We start from the raw sequence: 22,066 nt of genomic DNA, 5'->3' as shown, positions 1-22,066 counted from the left end.
ATAAAGAACTCAAGTCTTGAGTGTACCTAGATGAGTTTTTTATGGCTAAAAATATGTATCAAGTTTAGATTTGGTTTGGTTTTTGGATTTTTCTTGAACGCTATTTGTAGGAATGAAAATGATCAAACCATATAATGTGCGGTAAAGCTTCCTTTACAGCGCTATAAAGCGTAAAATTCCTAATTTAAAAGCTCTTCAACTTCAACATTATTTTGGGCCTGACGGTGTTACATTTGGTGTAAAAATTGCACGGAGTGTCCTATTTGGTCGCCCTCATTTAATCGACACCTATATTTTTAAAATTATTTGACCTATACCCTAATTTTAACAATTTCAGACGCCTCCTCTTCTTCCTCCTAATCTATGCGTATCTCTTAGTTCATGGCAAAATGCAAAAATAAAAACCGTCATCTTCGCTCTCCGAGTTTACGTTTCTTGGTAAAAATACTGGCTCACCTCCATATCTTTTATCTCCATACATATATTTCTGAATTGATAAGTCCACATTTGCAAATTCTGAAACTTTTGGCCAGGGCTCTGCAATTGCAAGATAAGCATATTGTGTTTTTTGACCAAGTTTGTTCCTTTTAACCATTCCAGCTTCCAAATTAACTGGTTCCGATGATGAACTTTTAGCTCGTTTCGTCGATTCGCCTGTCTTCAAATTGAGCCTTATTTTGAAGTTTTGTTTTGATAAGGCCACAGTTTAGGCAAAAAAATTCTCAAGTTCAAACTTCAAACATACACAATTAAACTAAAATTTCCCCTTTCTGAAGTTTGCCTGATTTGTCTTTACAAGTCAGATCAACTTCAGGCAAAAATATCTGAAGTTTTGCTTTGATAAGACTACACTTTAGGCAAAAAATTATGAAGTTCAAACTTCAGACATTCACAATTGAACTAAAGTTTGCCCTTGTTAATGAACTAAAGTTTGCGTGATTGCCTTTGCAAGTCAGTCCAAACTTCAGGCAAAAATATCCGAAGTTTTGCTTTGATAAGGCTACACTTCAGGCAAAAAATTCTGAAGTTCAAACTTCAGACATACACTATTGAATTGAAATTTGTCCTTGCTTATGAACTGAAGTTTGCGTGATTGCCTTTTCAAGTCAGGCTAAACTTCAGGCAAAAATATCTTGAAGTTTTGCTTTGATAAGGCTACACTTCAGGCAAAAAATTTTGAAGTTCAAACTTCAGACATAAATTTTTGCTACTTCAGGCTCGTATATCTGAAGTTACCTAAAAAGTGGGTACGCTTGCAATTTTTTTGCAAAGCGGGTATAAGTTAAATGGTGATCCAAAAACTAGGTATAGATGCAAATGCCCACATCTGGGGTAAAAATAGCATGTGCTAGCTAATTTTTGGACTGGTAATTAAAAAATAATCAACATTTGTAAAATCATTGAAAAAATAGGCACTATTTTATGCGGAGATAAAATCTGGAAAAAAACATCTTAGCTGAAACACAGAAAGTTCCAGCGTAATATGCTAGATTATGTAACTCCTGCATGTAAATTTCCAGCATATTATGTTGGGACTCTTACACATTATAAATTTTCAGGAGATTATGTTGGAATCATATATGTAACAAATTCGAACTCCAGCATATTATGCAGGAATTATTCGAACTTGGTGTTTTTGTTCAAATTTTATTTTTATATGAAAAATTGGCTAAATTTCGGTTACTTTTGAACAGGTACTTTTTTCGGGGCAAGTGAACAGGTAGCCATTTATAGGGATACTACTTAGAGATTAATCAGAACTTATTTTGCTCTAAAATCTTAAACTAAAAACTTAAATTCAGGTAATTAAGGATATTTTTGTCCCAAAAATATGAACTCAAAAGCTAAAATTCAAAATGCACTGGTTAATTCTTAAATAACAGCCTTTTGAAGTGGCTACCTAGTGCCATTTCTTCTTCCCCCAACCCCAAACCAACACTGGACTTGGATGTTAATCCAGCAGATTTGGGCCCAGACTAAATTGGCCGAATAAAACTGTCTGCAAACTCTGAAAAACAAGTGTAATTGCTGCTTCTTCTTCCTCTGCTCCTCCACGTAGCAACATAGCAAGCATGAACAGGTACCGCAATTTTCTTTTCATGTAATTATCAGAAATTCAAAACAAATTGATCTGTTTATAACTTACATATAGAAACGTTCAATTTGTATTACAGTTAGTTTAAACATACCCATATGAATTTTATTATCAAGATTGATTTTTTTCTTTTTCTGGAATTTATGACAGTTAAAACTTCAATATAGGTATTTGTATGTGATTTCTTTTCATTCTGTGTTTTTTTTGTGAAGTAAGGTGTTTCATTAAAAGAAGGCATTGGGAAGATGCTATGGTAGAACCGTACAGAGGAAGTAAAAAGCAGTTAGCTCTATAACAATATATCAAGCTATAATTAGGGATCTAACGAAGTCCAAAAAGTGGTCTGTACTAATTACAGGGTTCAACTCTGTCCAACTAAAAAGATTGAATAAACATCTAGCTTTGAGGATATCAAGTTATTCTGTGTTTTTTTTTTTGTGATGTTTTCCCAAGTTTGGAATTTTAGGCAGTATTTGGATCAGCTGCATATTGGGGTGTGTGTGTGTGTGTTTATGTGTTTGTGTTTTGTATGTGTCATTTTTCATGGAAAATGCTCTCGGGAGCTGGGGAAAATGTTAAGATAATTGTAAGAAAGATCTTTTCTGATTATCGTATACCAAAATAATGAATTCCTCGTGGACCTTTTTTTTTCCTGTTTATGAATGTTAGAACATCAACATAGGTATGTGTATGCGTTTTTATGTTATTGGTATGCATAGGTTTTCTTGAAATTTGTCACTTGCCTTTTCTTTCTTTTTTCTGTTTATTTTTAAAAATTCTTTTTTATATTCTTGTAAGATTTTTTCAAAGTTCGGAATTTTAGGCAGTATTTGGAGAAGTTGCACGTTTTAATATGTGTATGTGATTTCGTGTTATCGGGTATGCATTCTTTTATTCAGTAAGTTTTTCGGGAAAACTGTCAATTGTTTTTTCTTTCTCTTTTAACAGGAGATTGAGAATTTACTCATGAAAGAGTGCAGTGTTGTTTATATCACTGTTTAGATCAACTCCAGTCTCGCATATTTATTCCACATTGTTGTTGTTGTACACGTGGCAATTTTAAAAGAAGTACCATTTAGTAGGTGCTGACAGTGAAGTATAGAACATTTTGTCATATTTGATCATTTGTCATATGCCTGTAATAGGCTATCTGTTGCCAGAAGAATTGCTTCGAACATTCATGGATTCAGATCTGTGCACAGGACTTTATGCAGTAATACAGATGCTAAAATTCCTGGTTTGGTCAGTGAAAAGGTATATTCTTGTACTATGATATATCAATATGTTCTGCTTTCTTATGGTTTTCGTGATTGACTTTGTACGAATTTCACTTTTCAAAATTTCTTATGTTAGGAAAAGTTCTCTGTGACCGAGCCTGAGTTAACAGATGACATACCCCAATATGATATTGCTATTGTTGGAGGTGGTATGGTCGGGATGGCTCTAGCATGTTCCTTAGGTAAGTACGAGTTTGTTTAACCTCTTTGGATGGGAAGTTTTAACGCTTAAATACTGCTGAAGGTGTCCTCTACTATAGTAATTGAAACTTGAGATGGTCTAGAGAATCCTTTATTAGAAATTCCAGTCATATGCTCGATTTGCGTTTGCTACTCTGTTTTTTTCTTGAAAGCTTGCCCCTGCTAGTGATTACCTGCAATGTTAATCAGCCTGTGGTAAATAGTTGGCTAGTCTATATAAAGTAAGTTTATCAACCCCCGGGGACAGCAGATGAAATAATGGTAATAAATGGTCATGGTTGTATGTGAGTTATTTGAGTATCTAGTCTACCAAACTAAACAGTGTTCTCAACATGATAACTCTTCATAACTCGTAAACTATTGTGCAGCAACTATGCCATTGACAAAGCAACTAAATGTTGCCATCATTGACAGTAATCCTGCTCTGGTGAATAATTTTCACATCAAGAAAGAGGACCCCCCAGATCCACGGGTCAGTACGGTCACACCTGCAACCATTTCTTTCTTCAGAGGTATCCTAGTACTTATCTTTCTATATTGCTATTGCCGGAGGTTTCTGTCTGTACTTTAAATGGTTTAATCTGTTGTCTCTGTCATTATATACATTAACTGGCTGCATATAGAAGGGAAGATTTCTTTTATATGCTGAAAATGCTGATGAAATCCTCATACTGGTAAAGCAATTGAAAAATGTTCAGTAAAAGATGAAAGACCTGTGTGATGTTTATTTCTTGGCGAATCAGAAGAAGCATATGTGATGCCTCCTGTGTTTCTTCTCAGTTGAAGTTGGATAAAATACTCCTGTGTCTCCACTCCTTCGTTGGATCTATGTCTTCACTCCTTTTCTTTCTTCCGTTAAGGTTTACTCTCACTGATTTTATAGGAGAACAGAGTCGAAAATGGCAACAATATCACAAAGGGTTCAGTCTGTCGATAAAAAAACATTATGCTGATTGATAGGTGATCTTCCTAAATCTGTTGGGGGTTGAAATCTACTGGTTTTCTAAATATGCTTGCTAATTTACCGCCATGAGGGTTCATTTGCATCTTAGATGCTCTTTTTGCTGTTGTTGGCTTAGACGAACATGGTCGATTACATCAACTAGCTTGATGGTCCAAGGGGTGACAAACGGATCCAAGCTACTTACATAGAATCTACTTGAGGTTACCTATCAGGCAGGTTAAACTTGTCATACACACTTGTTACCTTGTGGATAGTTGCACAATCAAGTAGTGAGCCTATGTTTCTGTGGAGAAATTGGTTTTGCCCATGATATATCCATAAAGTTTCGTGTGTGTAACAGGAAAAAAGGTCAAATGGCCCTAATGATCATCTCACATCAAGAAAAAGACAAGGACTTTGAATGTCTTACTAGAAGTGTTTATGGGTCCATCACGTCAGTCAAATATCTTCTCTATAAGTTGCCTTAGGCCCAAAGTTCGGGCTCATGGTTGGCGCTATGATATATAACATGTGGGGTGGTTGCCGTTCTTGGTTAACCATTTTGTGAGAGTCTTCCTTGTTGACATATAGAGTTGGTGGACCTTGTGAGTTGTGAACTTGCCGCCAATCAACTACTTGAATTTTATTTTTCCAGTTGAAAGAGAGCCCCTTTCACCTGCTTGAAAATGGTAGTCAGTTTTCATAAGTCATCAGAAAAAGTAAAATGAGTAGGACTTTTGGCTCCTACAGAAGCCTCTTTTTATGCAGTTAACACACGCATGTGAACAGATATCATGCTGCCAAGAAACTTATGCTGCGGTTTGGGAATTAGGAAGTAAGCGAAAATGAACTACGGAGGGAGGAAAATTTGAAGAATAGAGAGAACTTGGTCGGGCCATAAACAAGATTTTATCCTCTCTCTGCTTTTCTTCTTTTTCTTTTGTTGAACTAAGCAAGGAAGAGAAAATTTTCCACTTCCCTTTATATAAATTTCCTCTGCCTACATGCCAAGCATAGATCTATGCTTTCCGTACAACAACTCCAACTACGCCTTGGGACCGAGTGTTACCTGACTACCTTGAGCTTTGCCATTTGTTCTCATGTGTTCGCAGCTTTCCCCCATGGTTTCTGAACCATATATGTCTCGTTTCTTGCCATCTTTGCATACCATAACCTAAAGATAATATTACTATTACTTCTTCATATTTAATTCAGTTTATGTGGAAAAGAATAGAGGAGTGGACCTATTATCCACCGCGTTTGGAACCGTGTGCCATTGGTCCTTGGGGAATTATCGGTTATCAATAATCCAGTGTACCAGAAGTTGCTACAGTCTACTTAAACATGTTTGATTTGCATGAAACTTCATAACCTGTTGAATTAAACTATGTTACAGATATGGGTGCATGGAAGTTTGTTCAACATCACCGTCATGCTTACTTTGATAAAATGCAGGTAATTTTGTTAACTATGTTCATTCTTGTAAGTTCTGTTAGGAGTAATTTATAGTATTTTTACAATAATTGTTGTAATGCAAATATTAGGGACTTAGTGTTGATATAAAGACCTGAAAGCACCATCACCTAGTATTAACTCTCTACAGTCATTGTCTTTATCATGTGCAGGGGAAGGTTTAGGTTAGTGCAATATATATCTGGTAGTTAATCCATTTATGTGTTCCTCAAGTTCTTCTCTTTGGAGCACTGTCATTTTGTATTCTCATATTCATGCATATCGGAAGTTTATTACAGCATAAGGAGTGTATCATACCATACAGCAAACGTGCTCTTTGACATCCTTTTTCTGTCTCCCTAAATAACTTTCAACGATGTGAGCCAAGTAGCAGATTTTTCAATGTGTACAAGCTTGAGGCGGCTACTTTTTCAAATTATAGCGATTAAGATTTACACATTTATGTTATGGATCTGTTCCTAATATATGCTAAGGAAATGTTTTTATTTGGTTATTTGAATCTTGTTCTCTCTCTCTCTCCCTACTCATCCTTGTCATGGTATGGCAGCAGACAGTAACATGGATAGCTTTTAACTAAGAGACACTTAAAGTAAATGAAAAGTACGTCTTAGCTAAAACTGTTGAATTTGTCATGCTTTACTTCTCAGCTGCCTATGCACTTTCAACCATCAAGGTATCCCTGTTTTCAATACTGTAAAGGTTGGACGAAAATTGCTGCTACCAATTTCTTCTTCTCATGTATTTATCAAGAAAATTCTTCATGTTTAACCTAGGAAATTGTTGCTTCTGAGTATTAAAATTTGTCTTTGATGGGACTATAGATTCTGATAATTGCTAAGTGCCTTGATACACATTCCATCTTGACATCTGAACTGTCCTCATTCCTATGGGATTCAGTCTTAGAATTTTTTCAGACTTTTGATCCCTCAGCAATTTATTCTTTTATAGGTCTGGGATTATACTGGCCTCGGCTATACAAAATACAATGCAAGAGATGTTGATGCAGATGTTCTCGGGTAAGAATTCCTTTTGAGGTAATAGATTCCTTTCATAATTACGACGTTCTTGTTTCCATATGATAGCTGCTTGTGTTTTTTATTAGGTGCGTCGTGGAGAATAAGGTGCTACACAAATCCCTGTTGTCGTGCATACAGGTATTTGTGCATACAGACCAAAACTCTCTTTTGCAGTTAAAAACATGTTTGGTTCCTGTATTCTTGAGATTGCAGCTGCAGTCTAGTGGTCACAACTCCACTGCTACATTAGGTCTAATGTTTGCTAGGAGTTTGTTTAATCTAATCAGAGATTTGTATGTCACTAGAAAATACAGAGAACTTCTAGTGTCAGAGAACCTAACTTGTTGAATATTGTAAGACACGGTTTTAAATGGAGCAACATGGATAGTGAGGAAGGATTCATATGATCGACCGCGATTAGCTTCGGACTGAAGCGTAGTTGTTGTTGTTAAACAACTTGCTACAAATCCATTTCAAGGAAGTGGGCCTTTTATCTTTGTATACCACCTTACACCATGTTTGGGTGCTTTTCTGGAGAACCATATTTTTGTGTAGGCTGTCTTTATATACGTGTAACCTGTATCTATCCATTTGGATCAATACAATTATTTCTTTTTAAAAGTAAGAAAACTTGTTTCAAGGACATTTTAGTGGTGATGGTGTATGATATATCAGTGTCTGATTCAAGACCTTTCTTTAACCACTGTGGTCCTGAAGTTCCTTTTACACGTGGTTTTCTGTTGTACCGAATATTCTTGAGATCATTTCATAATTCCGTACCTAACATGTGCATCTCAGATCAAAATTGTCCATGTTTATGTCGTCGTGAGAGTGAGACTAAACCCAAAAGCCCAACTACAAAGATGCTCCAACTGGATTGTTGGTGTTACCTGAAAACTGTGTAGTCATTTCTTTTTTGAGAATGGAAACTGTGTAGTCATTTTTACCATCAGAATATGAGTAATAGATTGGTGTGACAGGGGAAGCTAAAGCTTTTTATTTCTTGTTCTAATTTGTGCTTGTTAGTATTTAATTGAACTCCATGTCATTCCCTATTTTAATTTTTGCCAATGACTGCCTTGTGACAATGTTTGACTAGAGGTGAAAATTTGGCAGGAAACAGATTTTCAGAAGACAATATACTCTTCCAGGTTAAGTTCAATAACCTTCCCCTCAAAGTCTTCAATGACAAGTTCCAGTGGCACATCATCATCCTCTTGTGGAAGTTCAGCAAGGTTAGAACTGGATAATGGGAACAGCATATATGCGAAGTTAGTGGTAAACTCGACTTGTTTTATATTTCATGTAATGTGAATATTTTGAAGGATCTCTTCAGTACAAGTAATGAGCTAAATAACATGTCACAGGTTGGAGCTGATGGGTCAAAATCATGTGTTAGGGAGCTGGCAAGAATACAAACAACTGGATGGAAGTACTCACAGAGCGCAATCATCTGTACAGTAGAACATGCAGAAGAGAACTACTGTGCTTGGCAAAGGTTTCTTCCTAATGGTCCAATTGCACTTTTGCCCATTGGTGAAAATTTCAGCAATATTGTTTGGACAATGGACCCCAAGGAATCTGTTGACCGGAATTCAATGTCAGAGGATGACTTTGTAAAAGCAGTGAACCACGCACTGGACAGTGGATATGGTCCTCATCCACAATCCAAATTGTTCGAGGGTGGAAATCTATTTTCTTGGTTCAAAGCTGACGTCCCATCAACACATGAGGGCTTTGAAGTTCCACCAAAAGTTACTAAGCTAGCCTCTCAGAGATTGGCCTTCCCTTTGTCTTTAATGCATGCTAATAGCTATGCATCAAAACGTCTCGTTCTTGTTGGTGATGCAGCACATACAGTTCATCCACTGGCTGGCCAGGGAGTTAATATGGGATTTGCAGATGCTCTGTCTCTTTCTAAAGTCATTGCTGAAGGTGTTGCTCTCGGATCTGACATTGGGGAGGTATGTCCGTAATCCTTCCTTTCTCTCTAAATATTGATAGCAAAAGTAAATGGCTTAAGTTTTCTTTATTCTGTTATCACTCAGAAGATTAAATTTTCTTTTCCTTCAATTTGCTCACAAATATATTTGGCTTTAAAACTCGCCAAGTGATCTGCTATAAATTTCCTTGATTAATCTTGAACCAGAAAATCTCCTCTCTACTTTTATGAGCCGAGGGTCGATTGGAAACAACCTCTCAACCTTCACTAGGTAGAAGGTAGAGTTAAGATCTGCGTGTACACTACCCTCCCAGACCCCACATGTGGGAATATACTGGGTCTGTCGTTGTTGTACTCTTGAACCAGAAAAGATTGAGAAGAATGCTGGTTATTGAAAAGATTGATCAAAGGGCAGCCTGGTGCACTAAGCTCCCGCTATGTGCGGGGTACGGCGAAAGGCCCGACCACAAGTATCTATTGTATACAACCTCACCCTGCATTTTTGCATGACCTCCTGGTCACATGGCAGCAACTTTACCAGTTACGCCAAGGCTGTCCTTCTAACAGTTGAGCAAAATGCTAACTAATTTGGGAAAAGCTATTCAGCAATAAAAGAATACCTGTAAAGTAAAAGCACGTGCTATTGATTTTCATCTATAATTTATATCAATGTTAGCTCTAAAAGCTGCCTCACTTGTAATGCAAGTATTTATTGGCCTTACATTCTATGGGCATCATTTTTCATATTGCTCGCTTTTTAATTTTTTCTCCGTTGCATGGTTGTTTTAATACTAGTCTTAATCTGCGCAGGTGGCTCTTTTAACGAGATATGAATCAGAGAGGAAAACTGCAAACATTACAATGATGGCAGTCCTAGATGGTTTTCAGAAGGCATATTCTGTTGATTTCATGCCAATAAATGTTCTAAGGGCTCTTGCATTCAATGGAGCACAATATATCTCGCCGCTTAAACGGAAGATCATTTCATATGCTTCAGGCAACCAGTCTTTTCCTTTTTTCACATGATGTAACTGTTAGATTTTGCCTATGATATCTGGTGCGCATGTCTTAAAACTTTTGTTCTTTTACATGTATAAATAAATTCAATAAGGTCTGAACTGTTTAACAGTGGGTTTGTCTTTTTCTCCCCATATTCTTGGGATTTTACTGATTTTGTATTTTTTTCCTCTCGTTTAAGCCTCTTCTCTCCTGTCTACATTTTGAATTAAATACTCCACAATCTGAATCAAAGAGGATGGATCAAGGAGATGTACAAATCTGCACTCTAAGTTAATGTTAGAATGTATAAGGATCAGTCAGATATTCTTGTTAAACGCTCTGGAATGGAAGTTAGATGCATGTCTGCATTTTTCTGTTGGATCAACCTCAGTTTTAATAGAAAAATGTAGTTGTTCTTTTACTAATTTGTGGAACCTAGCTGGTTAGTACAAGGGTGAGACCTCGTAGTAGTGGATGTGAATATAATGTACACAACACCATAGGCATACCGTGGAATGTGAATACAGATAAGGTATCCTGCAAATTTCTCGTCCAATTACCTACTTTGCCACACCTGTATAATTCTATAACTTGCAGTATATGGAACCAGAGAAATCGTACAAGTTGTAAAGGAATTGCTGTTAGTATCATATTCTTTCAATGTATGGAACTTTACATCTGTTCTGATATATTACAGAAACTATACTAGTCAGTATGATCGGTAAGCCCACAAGAAGGGCACAATAAATACATTTTTGCTATTTGCACATACTCTCAAGTTTGTGACTCATATATGGACAATTCAGGAAGTGGGAACTGTAAAGTTAAGAGTATCAAATTACAAAAGTGCATCTCGTATCAAGCGTGCCATTACACGAGAAGAAAGTCTACCAAGAATCTCGGGAAGAACCTTAGCCGAGAAGCCTGGAAGAACTGGGAGAAGCTCCTGGATCACTCTAGGAACAGTGGCTCCCTCCAAACCCTGAGTAAGAAATATAGTTATGATGCTTCTACAGTAGATAACCTATATTAAATAGCAAACCAGAATGCACTTTAGTTAACTTGAGCTGTTTTCCGTCCAAGATTGGACACACAATACGTATACAACCTATGTTGCTCGGATCCTTCAAAGTTGCCGACCCGTGGAGGTTCTGACACCCAGCTGACGGCATTTTTGGAGAATCCGAGCAACATAGCACAACATCAAAAACTAAATTACCCAACCATCAGTTCGAATTCAGATATACTGTAATATCACTATTAGTGTTTTAGATCAGTAAGACATGGGGAGAAAAAAGATCAAGTAAGACTTCAAATATTATTTTAGCTTCTCATGCATATATAATCCATCTTCCAAGGCCAGTCATATCCTTGATGTATATTGTCCTTTTTTCTTTAACCTGCTTGTGAAATGTTATGATAGCCTAAGGCTATTAACATTTTTTAAACCAATAAAATGTCGACGAAAAGTTGACTCTAGGTCACTCAGAGGAGTTGAGATTTCAGGAGACATCTAAAACATTTATGGGAGTAGGAAATCTCAGAAGTTTCTGTCAGCAGATGATTTTAAACATCGGCTTTGATGATTCAGAAGCAAGAATCCTAGTCTTCGGAGAGAATGTCTCTTGCACAATATCACTACACACTACCACCCACAACGGCCACAACCACAAACAAAGAATTCTTTTCCATGTAGATATCAAGGTTACCAATTATCAATTCATAATGAAACAGAACTTCAGTAACATGATTTCATGCTTCACTAACCCTACTTGTGCAGAGCAATTGAAATTTGTCTACCAACAGAGGTATAAACAATGGAGCAACCTCCTTTATTGTGTTGTGTGCTGACTGAATTACTTGATTCTTCCTTGGAGATAATTTGTCATAGAATAAAATTGAAATACCTGGTTTGATGCAGTCCCAGCAGTTAAGAATTGAACAATTTTTTGAACATTGTTTAATATGACTCTGTCCTCCTCAGTTACTGATGGTACAAGTGCAGCAGGTTTAATAGGTACGAAAGTAGGAACCATACTGAATACTGGAATTGCATTTCGAATTCCAAGGAATGCCATTATTTGCACCATCTGCTCCCTTGTTAATGCATCAATGCCCTTCACTATCTGCTTGCATGAAGAAGAAAATTATGTTGTTGAAATCCCAGACATATATGGTCCCACTAAATATTACTCATATAAGAACAGATGGGACTTTTGACAGCACTTCCTTATAATCTTCTGATAACCGAGACCGGGATTTCTTATATTGGTTCCGTATTGTGTATGAGAGAGAAAATGGAATTAGCTACAACACAGAAAGCATACTGAGGAATATATTTAGGTAAATGTTCAGACATAAAGGACAAGAAAGCAAGTGCATGTACTAGACATTACAGCAAAGCAGTGGTCAATTGAGGTACATTTGCAAAGCAGATGCTACTCATATCACTACACTCGATGCAAATTAAAACTTCCAGTCACAGATGACTCTTACTTTTCTGTCCTATAGGTGTATTCACTTTCCTGAAAGGAAAAAGTTTCCATATACCTTTCAATACCGAAATCTTAGTAAAAGAAAATGTCAATTGGTTCACTTCTATGCAGAAATGGGTTAAATTCCTAAAGTAAATTTTAAGTACCCAAGGGTGTGGCCTAGTGGTCAAGGAAGTGGGTTGAGAACCCTGAGGTCTCAGTTCAAATACCAGCAGATGAAAAACGCTAGGTGATTTCTTCTTGTCTGTCAAGCCTTGGTGGACGGAGTTATCTGGGTAACTGTGCTGGTGGGAATAGCAAGTATCCCACCACGGTTATCAATAAAGAAGATCCTAAGTAAATTTTATCTCCAGTTTTGAATCCACTATTAATTAAGAACTACAACAAAACTTTGACTATTGCCCTAAAATCGTGCCTAGTCAAACTAGGACACTAAAAATGGGTCAGGAACATGAACGTATGATTAGAATATGAATTAAGTATGCAACTAGAAAGAACATCATCTGTCAAGGAGACAATAGTGAGTGTTCTCAAATCTGTACACATACCTCATCCAAAAGGAATTCCCGGAAAAAGTTCCCTTTATCAGAGAGCAGAAATGCTAATGCAGCTCTGGTTTGAACTGGCTGATCTGCCTGATAAGCACTTGAAGAAGGAAAAGGAATAATGCTATTTGTTTGACTTTGCAGAATGCCAAGCTCTGCCATTCTCCCATTCAAACTCTCCCCACCTCCACTCTTAGCTGCAGTTATGAAATTCTCAAATGCTTGCATGACATCTATGAATCTTTCAGCATCAAACACACCAGATTTCCCATATATTGTGTAACGTAAAGCATTCCGTAACCGTGGAGATTCATCCGTCAGCAGTCTCTGAGGAAAAGAAAATGCACAGTGTAAACAATGAGAATTCAAATGATCTAAAAGTGACACCTGAAGGAAGGAACCAAGTTTTGCAGAACCAAATCATTGAATAATCTCCTCCATAGTTTAAGCTTCCGGATGAGTTATAGGAGTGTCGTTTATCACAAGCAGTGTAGTAGACAAAGGTCCATGCTACTACCTTCGTAGAATAGTTTGTCATTTTAGTGAATGACAGGGACACAAGTTCATCTTGTTGGACGAGGACATAGAACTGACGAACAGATTCAAATAATTCACCAACTCCAACAATTTCATGGACTCACATGACAACAAATGGACTGAAAACTTCAACATTACTATTAATATTAATAAAGCATACCATAACATTCGGGGCACTAAAAGGAAACTATCTATTGAACATCTCAATCTCACAGTAAAATTCAGGAGTTGGAAGAGTCTGTTTTGGCAAAGGTCCTCTATCATAAAGTGATTTATCTGTTATACATTTCTGCTGTCTACCTACAAAAGTTAACTTGTCACAAGATAGCGACCCCTCCATCTCAAATTGAATATCCCACCATTGATCCGCATGAGTGTCAAGAGCTAAAAATGTATATTATTCTAGTGTTAAAAGGCACAATATGTGGTGTTTGGGAGTGACTTTCAAGCTTGTAAAGAACAGAAAAGGAAAAGAGTCATGAAAAGCAAAAAAAATATGGGTCCCATGTAAAATCTTTATCTCATAGAATAATAATGGCTTAAGGTTTCTTTCAATGAAAACGACCAATTCATAGGATCGACAAAAGAGGAAGATGCAGAACTAATAAAGGACCAAAGGAGTAACATATTGGGAAGTACTTCCTGCTTATATTGCTACCATACACTTAAATGAGCTCTACAACCCAAATTTAAACTATTTTGAGTAAAGCAGGAATTGTATAAGTAGGTTAAAGACATTATCAACGGTGTTCGACAGCCTCCCATGTAAGACCCAAATGCATAACCAAATTTAGTCTCCAAGATTAGTAGGTTACAATTGTGAAACAATGCTATCAGCTAACATTGTAATACGCTTGCGAAGATGGCAATTGTTGTTTCACGCAATTATAACAATCGGAATCCATGTAATGAGACATGTGAATGAAACAATACGAGGATAAATGAACTATGGCACAGTAGGCGTGTACCTGTGCTATGTATGGATAAGCTTCGTCCACAATAGCAAAATCAGAGTTTCCCACCAACGCAATGCCCTCCAGCACGCCTATTGCTCGGATTATTAAAGCAAAATAGGGTGGTATTCTAAATGGATAATCAAATGTTATTTGTGCCAAATCTGCTGCCAGCTCTTGAAAGTTGAGATTTTTTGCTCCCCCACCTTCAAGTGCCTGATCAAAAACTTTGGCAAGTACAGGCAAAATGGGTTGCAAATTGACACCTTCAGAAATGAAACCTAATTTCACAAAATCCTTGACTATGGCACCATAATCTCGATGAATAAGGTGAGCTATGGCTTCGATCATACCATATTTCTGATCATCTGTTAATTTTGTAACCAAACCTGCCAAAGCAAAATAACATTTTATGTCAATCTACAGCAATCAAAGAGTAAACTGATCAATAACAAAGGATGTAAGCACCTTAAGCTGTTTTGCTCCGCTCTCCCTTCCCCTACCCACCACCCACCCCCCTTCTCAAAAGAAGAGAGAATAAAAAAAAGCATGCGAGATAGATATTCAACAGTTGAAAAACATAACTTCAGGAGAAATAAAGAAACTAATTGCTGTGCAGGTGGTAGAGATTTAAGGTCGATATAGATACAATAGCATCACTCATCAGTTAACAGCGGTGTATTAAAGGAATTGCAGGCATAATGTGTACTAGCAGAGAATGGAACTAATATACAACCTTATAGAATAATTATTAATTTGAAAGTCATGATAAGAAGAATCAACTATAAACTACTGCTCAGGAAATTCCCTGATGAATGTCAACTTCCATGTCCTGTAAATCCTGGTTAAGATCTTCCATGCAAAGAAAAACTGGGTTATAATACCTAACCAAAAGGTTATACACTAAGCAAGATCCTGCCCTATAAAAATGATATACTGATCAAGGCAGGTGAAGTATCATGTAGTACTGGGCACATGAGCGTGTACCCTCAACCTATTAACTCGAGTACTCAGCAATTAGACATTCTTTACGAGTCCTCCATCACTGCATCCCAATGAACAGCAACTTAAAGTGCCACAAAGCCTCTTTTTTTTTTCCCTCTCTGAAACGGTAATTATTAAGTGCCACGAAGCACTAAAGAGCCAATGACATTGAAATGCTTTCATATCACTCTTGTTAAAGTTAAATGGGATCTCACAACTGTAGCTCACACAGAGAAACAGACGGTTAACAGCTGGAGAAGTTCAGAATCTAGAGCAATGTACAACCGCGTAACAAGTTGCAAAGGCCAAATCAAATTAAGTTCCAAGGAAACTGAAGGTCGTTTGTCAATAGAGTTCTTCATCAAAAAAAAAAAAAAAAACCTTTCATGAACTGTTCCATAAAATATCGGGAAAAGAGGACACTAAATGAAGGCTTCTTACCAAAGTCAAGTATAGCTAGCTTTCCGTCTGGCGTACGTATTAAGTTCCCTGGATGTGGATCCGCATGGAAGAAACCAGTGTCAAGCAACTGCATACCAAAAGGACAAAATATAAAGATGGAGAACAAATTTTAATTGTCAAGAGGGATATCTGTAGAAAAATACTACAGATACGAAACTCAGAAGTTTAATAGATATTTTAAAATAAAATTGTTAAAGAGTTTAAGCATTGCACCTGCTTAAGGTAGCATATGACTCCAACATTTACCAAATCGCCTACATCACTTGCTGTGCTTTGTGATAGCTTCTCTCCATCAACCCATCCTGTTGTAAGAACCTTCCTTGAAGTATATTTGCTATATGTTTTAGGGACAACAACCTGAAAAAGGTTTCCAAGACAGGTCACAACATTGTTAGAGACAGCAAGCATCGTAATTTCCTTTTAAAGAAATCTGTACTTTCAATTCATTAAAGATATATAGACATATATGTGCTCTTCTGTGAGTAAGTTCACAGACTTCTCTTCTTCCTTTCTACGGGAAAAAAGGTAATAAATTGCACACTGCTGGTTAGAGACAACATTCCTATTTCTTATTCCCTGGAGAGATTGGAGGGTTATCATCCTCTCTTTCTCACTTTATTTCTTTTCTAATCTTTTGTGGTTTTCATTTGTTTGGGCCACTGTGGGGTTATCAGAATTGCAGATACCTGAGGAAGGTCTTTTTTCATCATCTCAGCAAAAAGTGTTCCATTTTCTCCCTCATTCACATAATCAAGTTCTTCGAAGAAGCGGGCAGCCCATTCATCCACCAATCCAACCACATCAATGGAAATCTTAAAAGCAGAAGCAACACGCATTATTTCTTCAAGACCAACAAAGATAAGAAAATATCGGAGAAACAGTAAGTGAACAATCAATACCTGGGGGAACTTGCGAAGAACTAACCCCAAGTTCCGTATGATGAATAAATCAACTGTCACTGTCTCAAGGACAAAAGGCCTCTGTACTTTAACAGCAACCAAGTCTCCATTCTCTTTCAGACGGCCCTTATACACCTGTCCGAGGGACGCTGCCAATGCCACAACGAAAAAGAGAAAAAATCTTTAGAAATTAGCGACTTAACATTTTACAGAAGAAAAAAGTACAAAAAGAAGCTCTCACATTTAAGTTAACCCAACAAAAGGAGGATGATTAAGGAAATACATAGTGAAAACGAAGTAACAAACACATCGCATTATCCAAAAAGATAGTTTAGAGATGATAACAAAGATTACCAGCAGCAATTGGGGATGGAGAAAGCTCAGAATAGATGTTACACCATGGCTCTCCCAATTCCTCCTCAATAAGGGCCATAGCTACATCATCTGGAAATGATGGAACCTGAAGCAACCATGAAAACCTAAAGGTTCAGACGGCAACAGTAAAACGTGTTTTCAATTACACTACTTTGTCATTCGGCAGTAAAGAAATATGTTATCCTGCTGACATCAATCTGACCTTATCACAAAGCTTCTGCAGCTCAGTCATCGCAACAGGTGATAGTATATCTGGTCGGATGCTTAATGCTTGCCCTAGCTTTATGTATGCTGGACCCAGTGATGTTACAATCTCCCTCAACTCAATTGCTCGAGCAACCTCATTCTAATGATCGGAAAAGAAAAACTAGTTATAGGATGAGAAAAACAATTAAAAATACATGGTATATCATTTTAAATAAATTCATCGGAGCTCTGTTTCAATGTTCACCAAACACTGTTCCAACTCATTGAACTCTCTTTGATGACATAAAGAAGATTACCTATTTCCTAGTGGGACTTCATGAAGTTAACTAGTTCTACCAAAAAAGTTACAGGGTTCCACCACATCCTGGTTGTTTTTTTTTTAATTTCCTACATTAATTGATAGCCTCAGGGGCGATGACTCAAGCGGACCAAGCAAACTCGTTAATGTCACTTGTCCTATTCCGCTTTTAGGAAATAGGAACACTCAAACCAAAATAGTTACTGTTTAGCAGCCATTTTAAAGGGAACTAATTTGGGCATTATTGGTTTTAGGACTCCATCAATTTGTGTTTTACTCCATGTCCCCGCCTTGTGACATGTTAAATTTTCGAATAACTACATGTAATACTTTAACCTCAAAATTCATTTTAATTTTCATTTCCATCGCCACAATCACATTTTCCCATTATCAACTATCCGTGTTCTTGTTAGGTTCCAGTTTCCATAGAGAACTTTTACCTTCAAGTACCAAATGAAGCTACATAGAGAAGAGGTTAAAAAAGAACTGAAGAAGCTTAAAATGTTAGAATTTGAATGAAATACTGATATCAGTAAAAGGTCAAAATATTAGCTCCTTATCGATCATTCAATCAAGACTACTACAGAAAGGCAAAAAATCCGTCTTTCAGAAGCATAGTGAGCCGCACAACAACCACAGTTATAGGATTTCAAATTTATACTGTTACGAACAAATTAAACTACACGCTATTTCTACATGCAATTCACTAATTCCAGGAAAAATGGATAAGCATCCAGAGCAACTCACCTCTTTAACCTTCTTATTTATCACGTCCCAGGCAAGACGTGAAAGAAAACCTCCAGCAACAGATGTTAGCTGGACTATACGGGTTGCAACAGCACGTGGCCGTTTACCCCAATATGCAGAAATGCTCTTAGGATCATAAACCAAGGGCAAGAACTCACTGCTTTCATCAACCTGAAGAGTTTAAAGAGAGGAAACATATTATCATACATATTCTTTTACCAAATGACATCTTTTTCCAAGCCAAAAGCAAAAAAACTTTAGATAGGGAAATATCCATTAATATTTTTCCAAGCCAAAAGCTAATGATCTTGAGATACAAGGAAAAATCCATTCATATTGAAGATCCAACTCCTTGAGGAAGCTTCAACAGATTCAATCAACTTGGACTACAACAACCACATTACTATAAATTTTACTGTGATAGTCTTCACATTTGTGGAACCATAAATGACTGCAAAGCACCTTCTTTTGTATATAGTTACATGTAATTTAGAACATAGTTGTTTCCAAGAGAACTAGAGATTACGTACTATATGAAACCGCACTAGAAAAGATCTTGATCCCGGAGAACATCAAAAAGTATTACTTTCTTCCTCTGTAGGGATAGTCATCAAACTCCATTGCTTCTATAATTTTCCAATCGACCATTTGATGGCAGGAAGAAAATCTCTCTCTACAACAACGCCTTATGAATTTTCATCAATTGCACTAAATAGCTAGTTTATTTGACTAAGGTCAAATATCCTACATTAATGAACCTCCCCACAAAAATTCATGAATGATCAGTTTCCTTTGACCTCTCAAAAGACACATCCATATCTACAAATTCTGGATACAGAGACTTCATCACATCTTCTCGTCACAATAAGAATATGAAATTTTCATCACCCAAGACCCTTCACAAGAATGAAAGTTCGAATAAATATACTTCGATAAGGAAGTCAAATAAACGGACCTCCACTAGGCGAAGCTCAATGTTATCATCAGCAAACAAGGAATCTTTCAGGTTTTGACCTCGAAGCCCCCTCATGAGTATTGCTAAGTCCTCATTTTCTTCCATTTGTGCCCTCACTCTTTTGATCTCTTGTGAAACATCCTGCATTCTCTGCAAACCCACAAATATAAAAATTCAATCGGCCATCAGCCAAATATCAATATACTGCTCACACCGACAATTCCATCTGAATAAACCATGTAATAATCTCTTTCTTACTACTTTCCAGAACAATTCTATAGAACTCAATAAACTCATCAACTTTTTTCTTTGTTGAAATCAGTAAAAGCAAAAACTTTTTTTTTTTGGCAGAAAAAGAAAAAACCTTCTTATTGCTGAATTAGTTAATTATTTCTCCATGGAAGAATACTAAGTTGAGTTCATTACACCCTATTGAAGGTACCTTTCTTAATCCAAGTGACAAATGTGAAATTTTGTTGAACTAAATAAATAATGAAAGTACTGATCAGAAAAAGAAATAATGAGAATAACAGCAACAACACAACGACAATAATAATTACTATGATAATAATAATAATATAATCAAATTAACAACAAAAATTAACAAATAAATAAGTTAATACACTAGTGAAAGTGGAGTAATCTGCATCTTATTTTTTCCTCTAATTTTAAATTATTTTACCGCTTCCTGAGCAGCCAAACAAAAATTAAGTCAGCAATCAGTCAAACATCAGTATATTACTCACTCCAATAAACCCATATAAACCATGCTTGCATCATTTTCTCATTATTTTCCACAACAACACTATGTAGAACTCAGTGAAGTTTCAATTTCATAAATAAAAGAAACATCTTTCACAGTTTTTTGGTTGATATCAGTTTTAAAAAATCTTTTTCTCACTGAAGTAGTTAATTTATTTCCATGGTAGAAAAAGAAGTTGGCTTCCTTTCACAAGATTGAAGGTACATTTGGTAATTTAAAGGACAAATGTGAAAGTTTGTTTAATTAAATAAATAATGAACTCTGCCTAATTAATGTGGCACACACTGTCCAAAAAATTATTTAGATTTAGAAACAATTTATTATTAAACTTACTATTTTATCCTTAATAAGGTGATTTATAGCCACCCAAAGTAGTAATGTGATGATGGATGATGGATGATGCAAGGACAATAATTAATAAATAAATAAATAAAATACACTAGTATATGTAGAGTAATTTGCAGCTTATTCTCTATTATTTCAAAATTATTCCAGCACTTTCTGAGCGGCCAAATTAACCTCCACTCTTGTAATCAACAAAAATTCAGATATTGTGAAAATTTAGTCGTAAAACTCAGTCCAAGTTTTGAGCACCCAGACAATTTATCACACCTCAATTCAAACAAAAACTTACCAAGAAATTAAGGATTTAAGTATATACAGTGGCAATGTAGTAAACTTTTCATTTTCAGTGAATTTTGACATGTGATAATAGGGAAGTTACATTATTTCCAGGTCACATATTAATATTTCTCATAAATTTACCTATAATACGTGACATGATTATGTAAATATTATTTATATCGACTTTAACTCATAAATTAAAAATTGAATTTGCATAACCTACTGTAGAAGTAGAAGCACCATTGACTGGTCTAGAAACGCCGTTGACTGGCTTAGTAGTGGTCTTTGACTCCGACGGCTTAGGTTCCGTCGCAATCGCCCGAACGACGCCGTTCTTTTGCCGAATCCTCAACTTCTTCGACAACGACGATGATGAAGAAGAATAGAGACCACGTGAAGGCAGTGAAGAGCGACGCAGAGGATCAATTCTGCCGTAGACCAGCTGTGAAGCTGCGTCCATTATAGCAGAATCAAAGCTTCAAAAAATTAATGTACAAATGTATATGTATGTATAAACTTTTTTGTGTGAAGCTTGAATGCAGAGAATTTATCAAATTTTATTTCAGTGTAAGAGTGAAGAAGGAGATTGTGGAGAGTAATATGGTTGTTAAAAAGGCACACGTGGAAGAATGTGGAACAAGGAAAATTTGTTTGGAATTGAGGGACTATAATGCAATTTTATTTGGCGGGATCTATGCACTATTCTGTGCCGTTCGTTTTTGGAGGATTTGCTTTTTGGTCCTTTCTTTGTATTTTTGTTGTTGTTTTAGTGCTCTAATTTTTTATGCCACATTATTTCATGTGGACAACAATTTACCCCTTTAATTTTTTTTTTTTTTTTTTTTTTGGTCTTGCCTAAATTGTGGTGAGAAGTTTGATCATTTTGTTGAATATTTGCTTCGAATTTTGGCCAAGAGTGTCACCTAAAAAAGTGAGATGTAACTTCAACAATGAAGCCCTTTTTTCCTATCGTCTTATCACATCAACAACAAATCTCTACAACAAAAAATAAAGTCAAATAAAAATAATTAAACTATTCAATACCATTCAGTTTATTCTAAATCCAACATGATGCAAGTACATATGACTCGTCACTAAATGGTTATCATAAACTTTTTTCTCATTTCTTATTCTTGTTTAGTTTCATTCATGCATAGTCACTATTTCCCATTTCATTTACCTCCACTGTTAGTATATCACCTCTAACAAGTTTGTGACTATTATTTTTATTTAGGACTCAAGCTATATTATCATTTCAAAATAGATTTAAATTATT

At 36.2% G+C, this 22,066-nt stretch overlaps 2 protein-coding genes across 2 annotated transcripts; one reads left to right on the top strand and one right to left on the bottom strand.

Moving 5' to 3' along the window:
• Window positions 1,979-10,262, top strand: LOC109214282 (ubiquinone biosynthesis monooxygenase COQ6, mitochondrial). Its single transcript, XM_019378185.1, has 10 exons — window positions 1,979-2,080; window positions 3,241-3,349; window positions 3,449-3,554; window positions 3,942-4,085; window positions 5,913-5,971; window positions 6,938-7,005; window positions 7,092-7,143; window positions 8,122-8,283; window positions 8,373-8,969; window positions 9,758-10,262. The coding sequence occupies exons 1-10, from the start codon at window positions 2,073-2,075 to the stop codon at window positions 9,971-9,973; spliced, it is 1,521 nt and encodes a 506-aa protein (XP_019233730.1). The 5' UTR covers window positions 1,979-2,072; the 3' UTR covers window positions 9,974-10,262.
• LOC109214275 (uncharacterized protein sll0005) lies at window positions 10,571-21,377 on the bottom strand. Its single transcript, XM_019378179.1, has 13 exons — window positions 21,014-21,377; window positions 19,404-19,553; window positions 18,449-18,619; window positions 17,399-17,542; window positions 17,176-17,281; window positions 16,822-16,970; window positions 16,609-16,734; window positions 16,136-16,279; window positions 15,902-15,989; window positions 14,492-14,865; window positions 12,990-13,313; window positions 11,854-12,072; window positions 10,571-10,928 (listed from the first exon to the last, which is right to left on the bottom strand). Exons 1-13 carry the CDS (start codon window positions 21,248-21,250, stop codon window positions 10,785-10,787), a joined length of 2,376 nt encoding a protein of 791 aa, XP_019233724.1. The 5' UTR covers window positions 21,251-21,377; the 3' UTR covers window positions 10,571-10,784.

Source organism: Nicotiana attenuata, chromosome 2 (genome assembly GCF_001879085.1).
Source record: "Nicotiana attenuata strain UT chromosome 2, NIATTr2, whole genome shotgun sequence".
Lineage (NCBI taxonomy): Eukaryota > Viridiplantae > Streptophyta > Magnoliopsida > Solanales > Solanaceae > Nicotiana > Nicotiana attenuata.
Note: the sequence above shows the minus strand (reverse complement) of the source record. Positions and strands in the feature narration are given on the sequence as shown.

Coding starts and splice junctions, on each gene's coding strand:
- LOC109214275 (XM_019378179.1), bottom strand. CDS start 21,250: ATGGACGCAGCTTCACAGCTGGTCTACGGCAGAATTGATCCTCTGCGT. Junction 17,282..17,398: donor TGCAGAAGCTTTGTGATAAG/GTCAGATTGATG, acceptor TGGTTGCTTCAG/GTTCCATCATTTCCAGATGA. Junction 14,866..15,901: donor GCTAGCTATACTTGACTTTG/GTAAGAAGCCTT, acceptor TTGCTTTGGCAG/GTTTGGTTACAAAATTAACA.
- LOC109214282 (XM_019378185.1), top strand. Junction 3,555..3,941: donor GGCTCTAGCATGTTCCTTAG/GTAAGTACGAGT, acceptor ACTATTGTGCAG/CAACTATGCCATTGACAAAG. Junction 7,006..7,091: donor GTTGATGCAGATGTTCTCGG/GTAAGAATTCCT, acceptor GTTTTTTATTAG/GTGCGTCGTGGAGAATAAGG.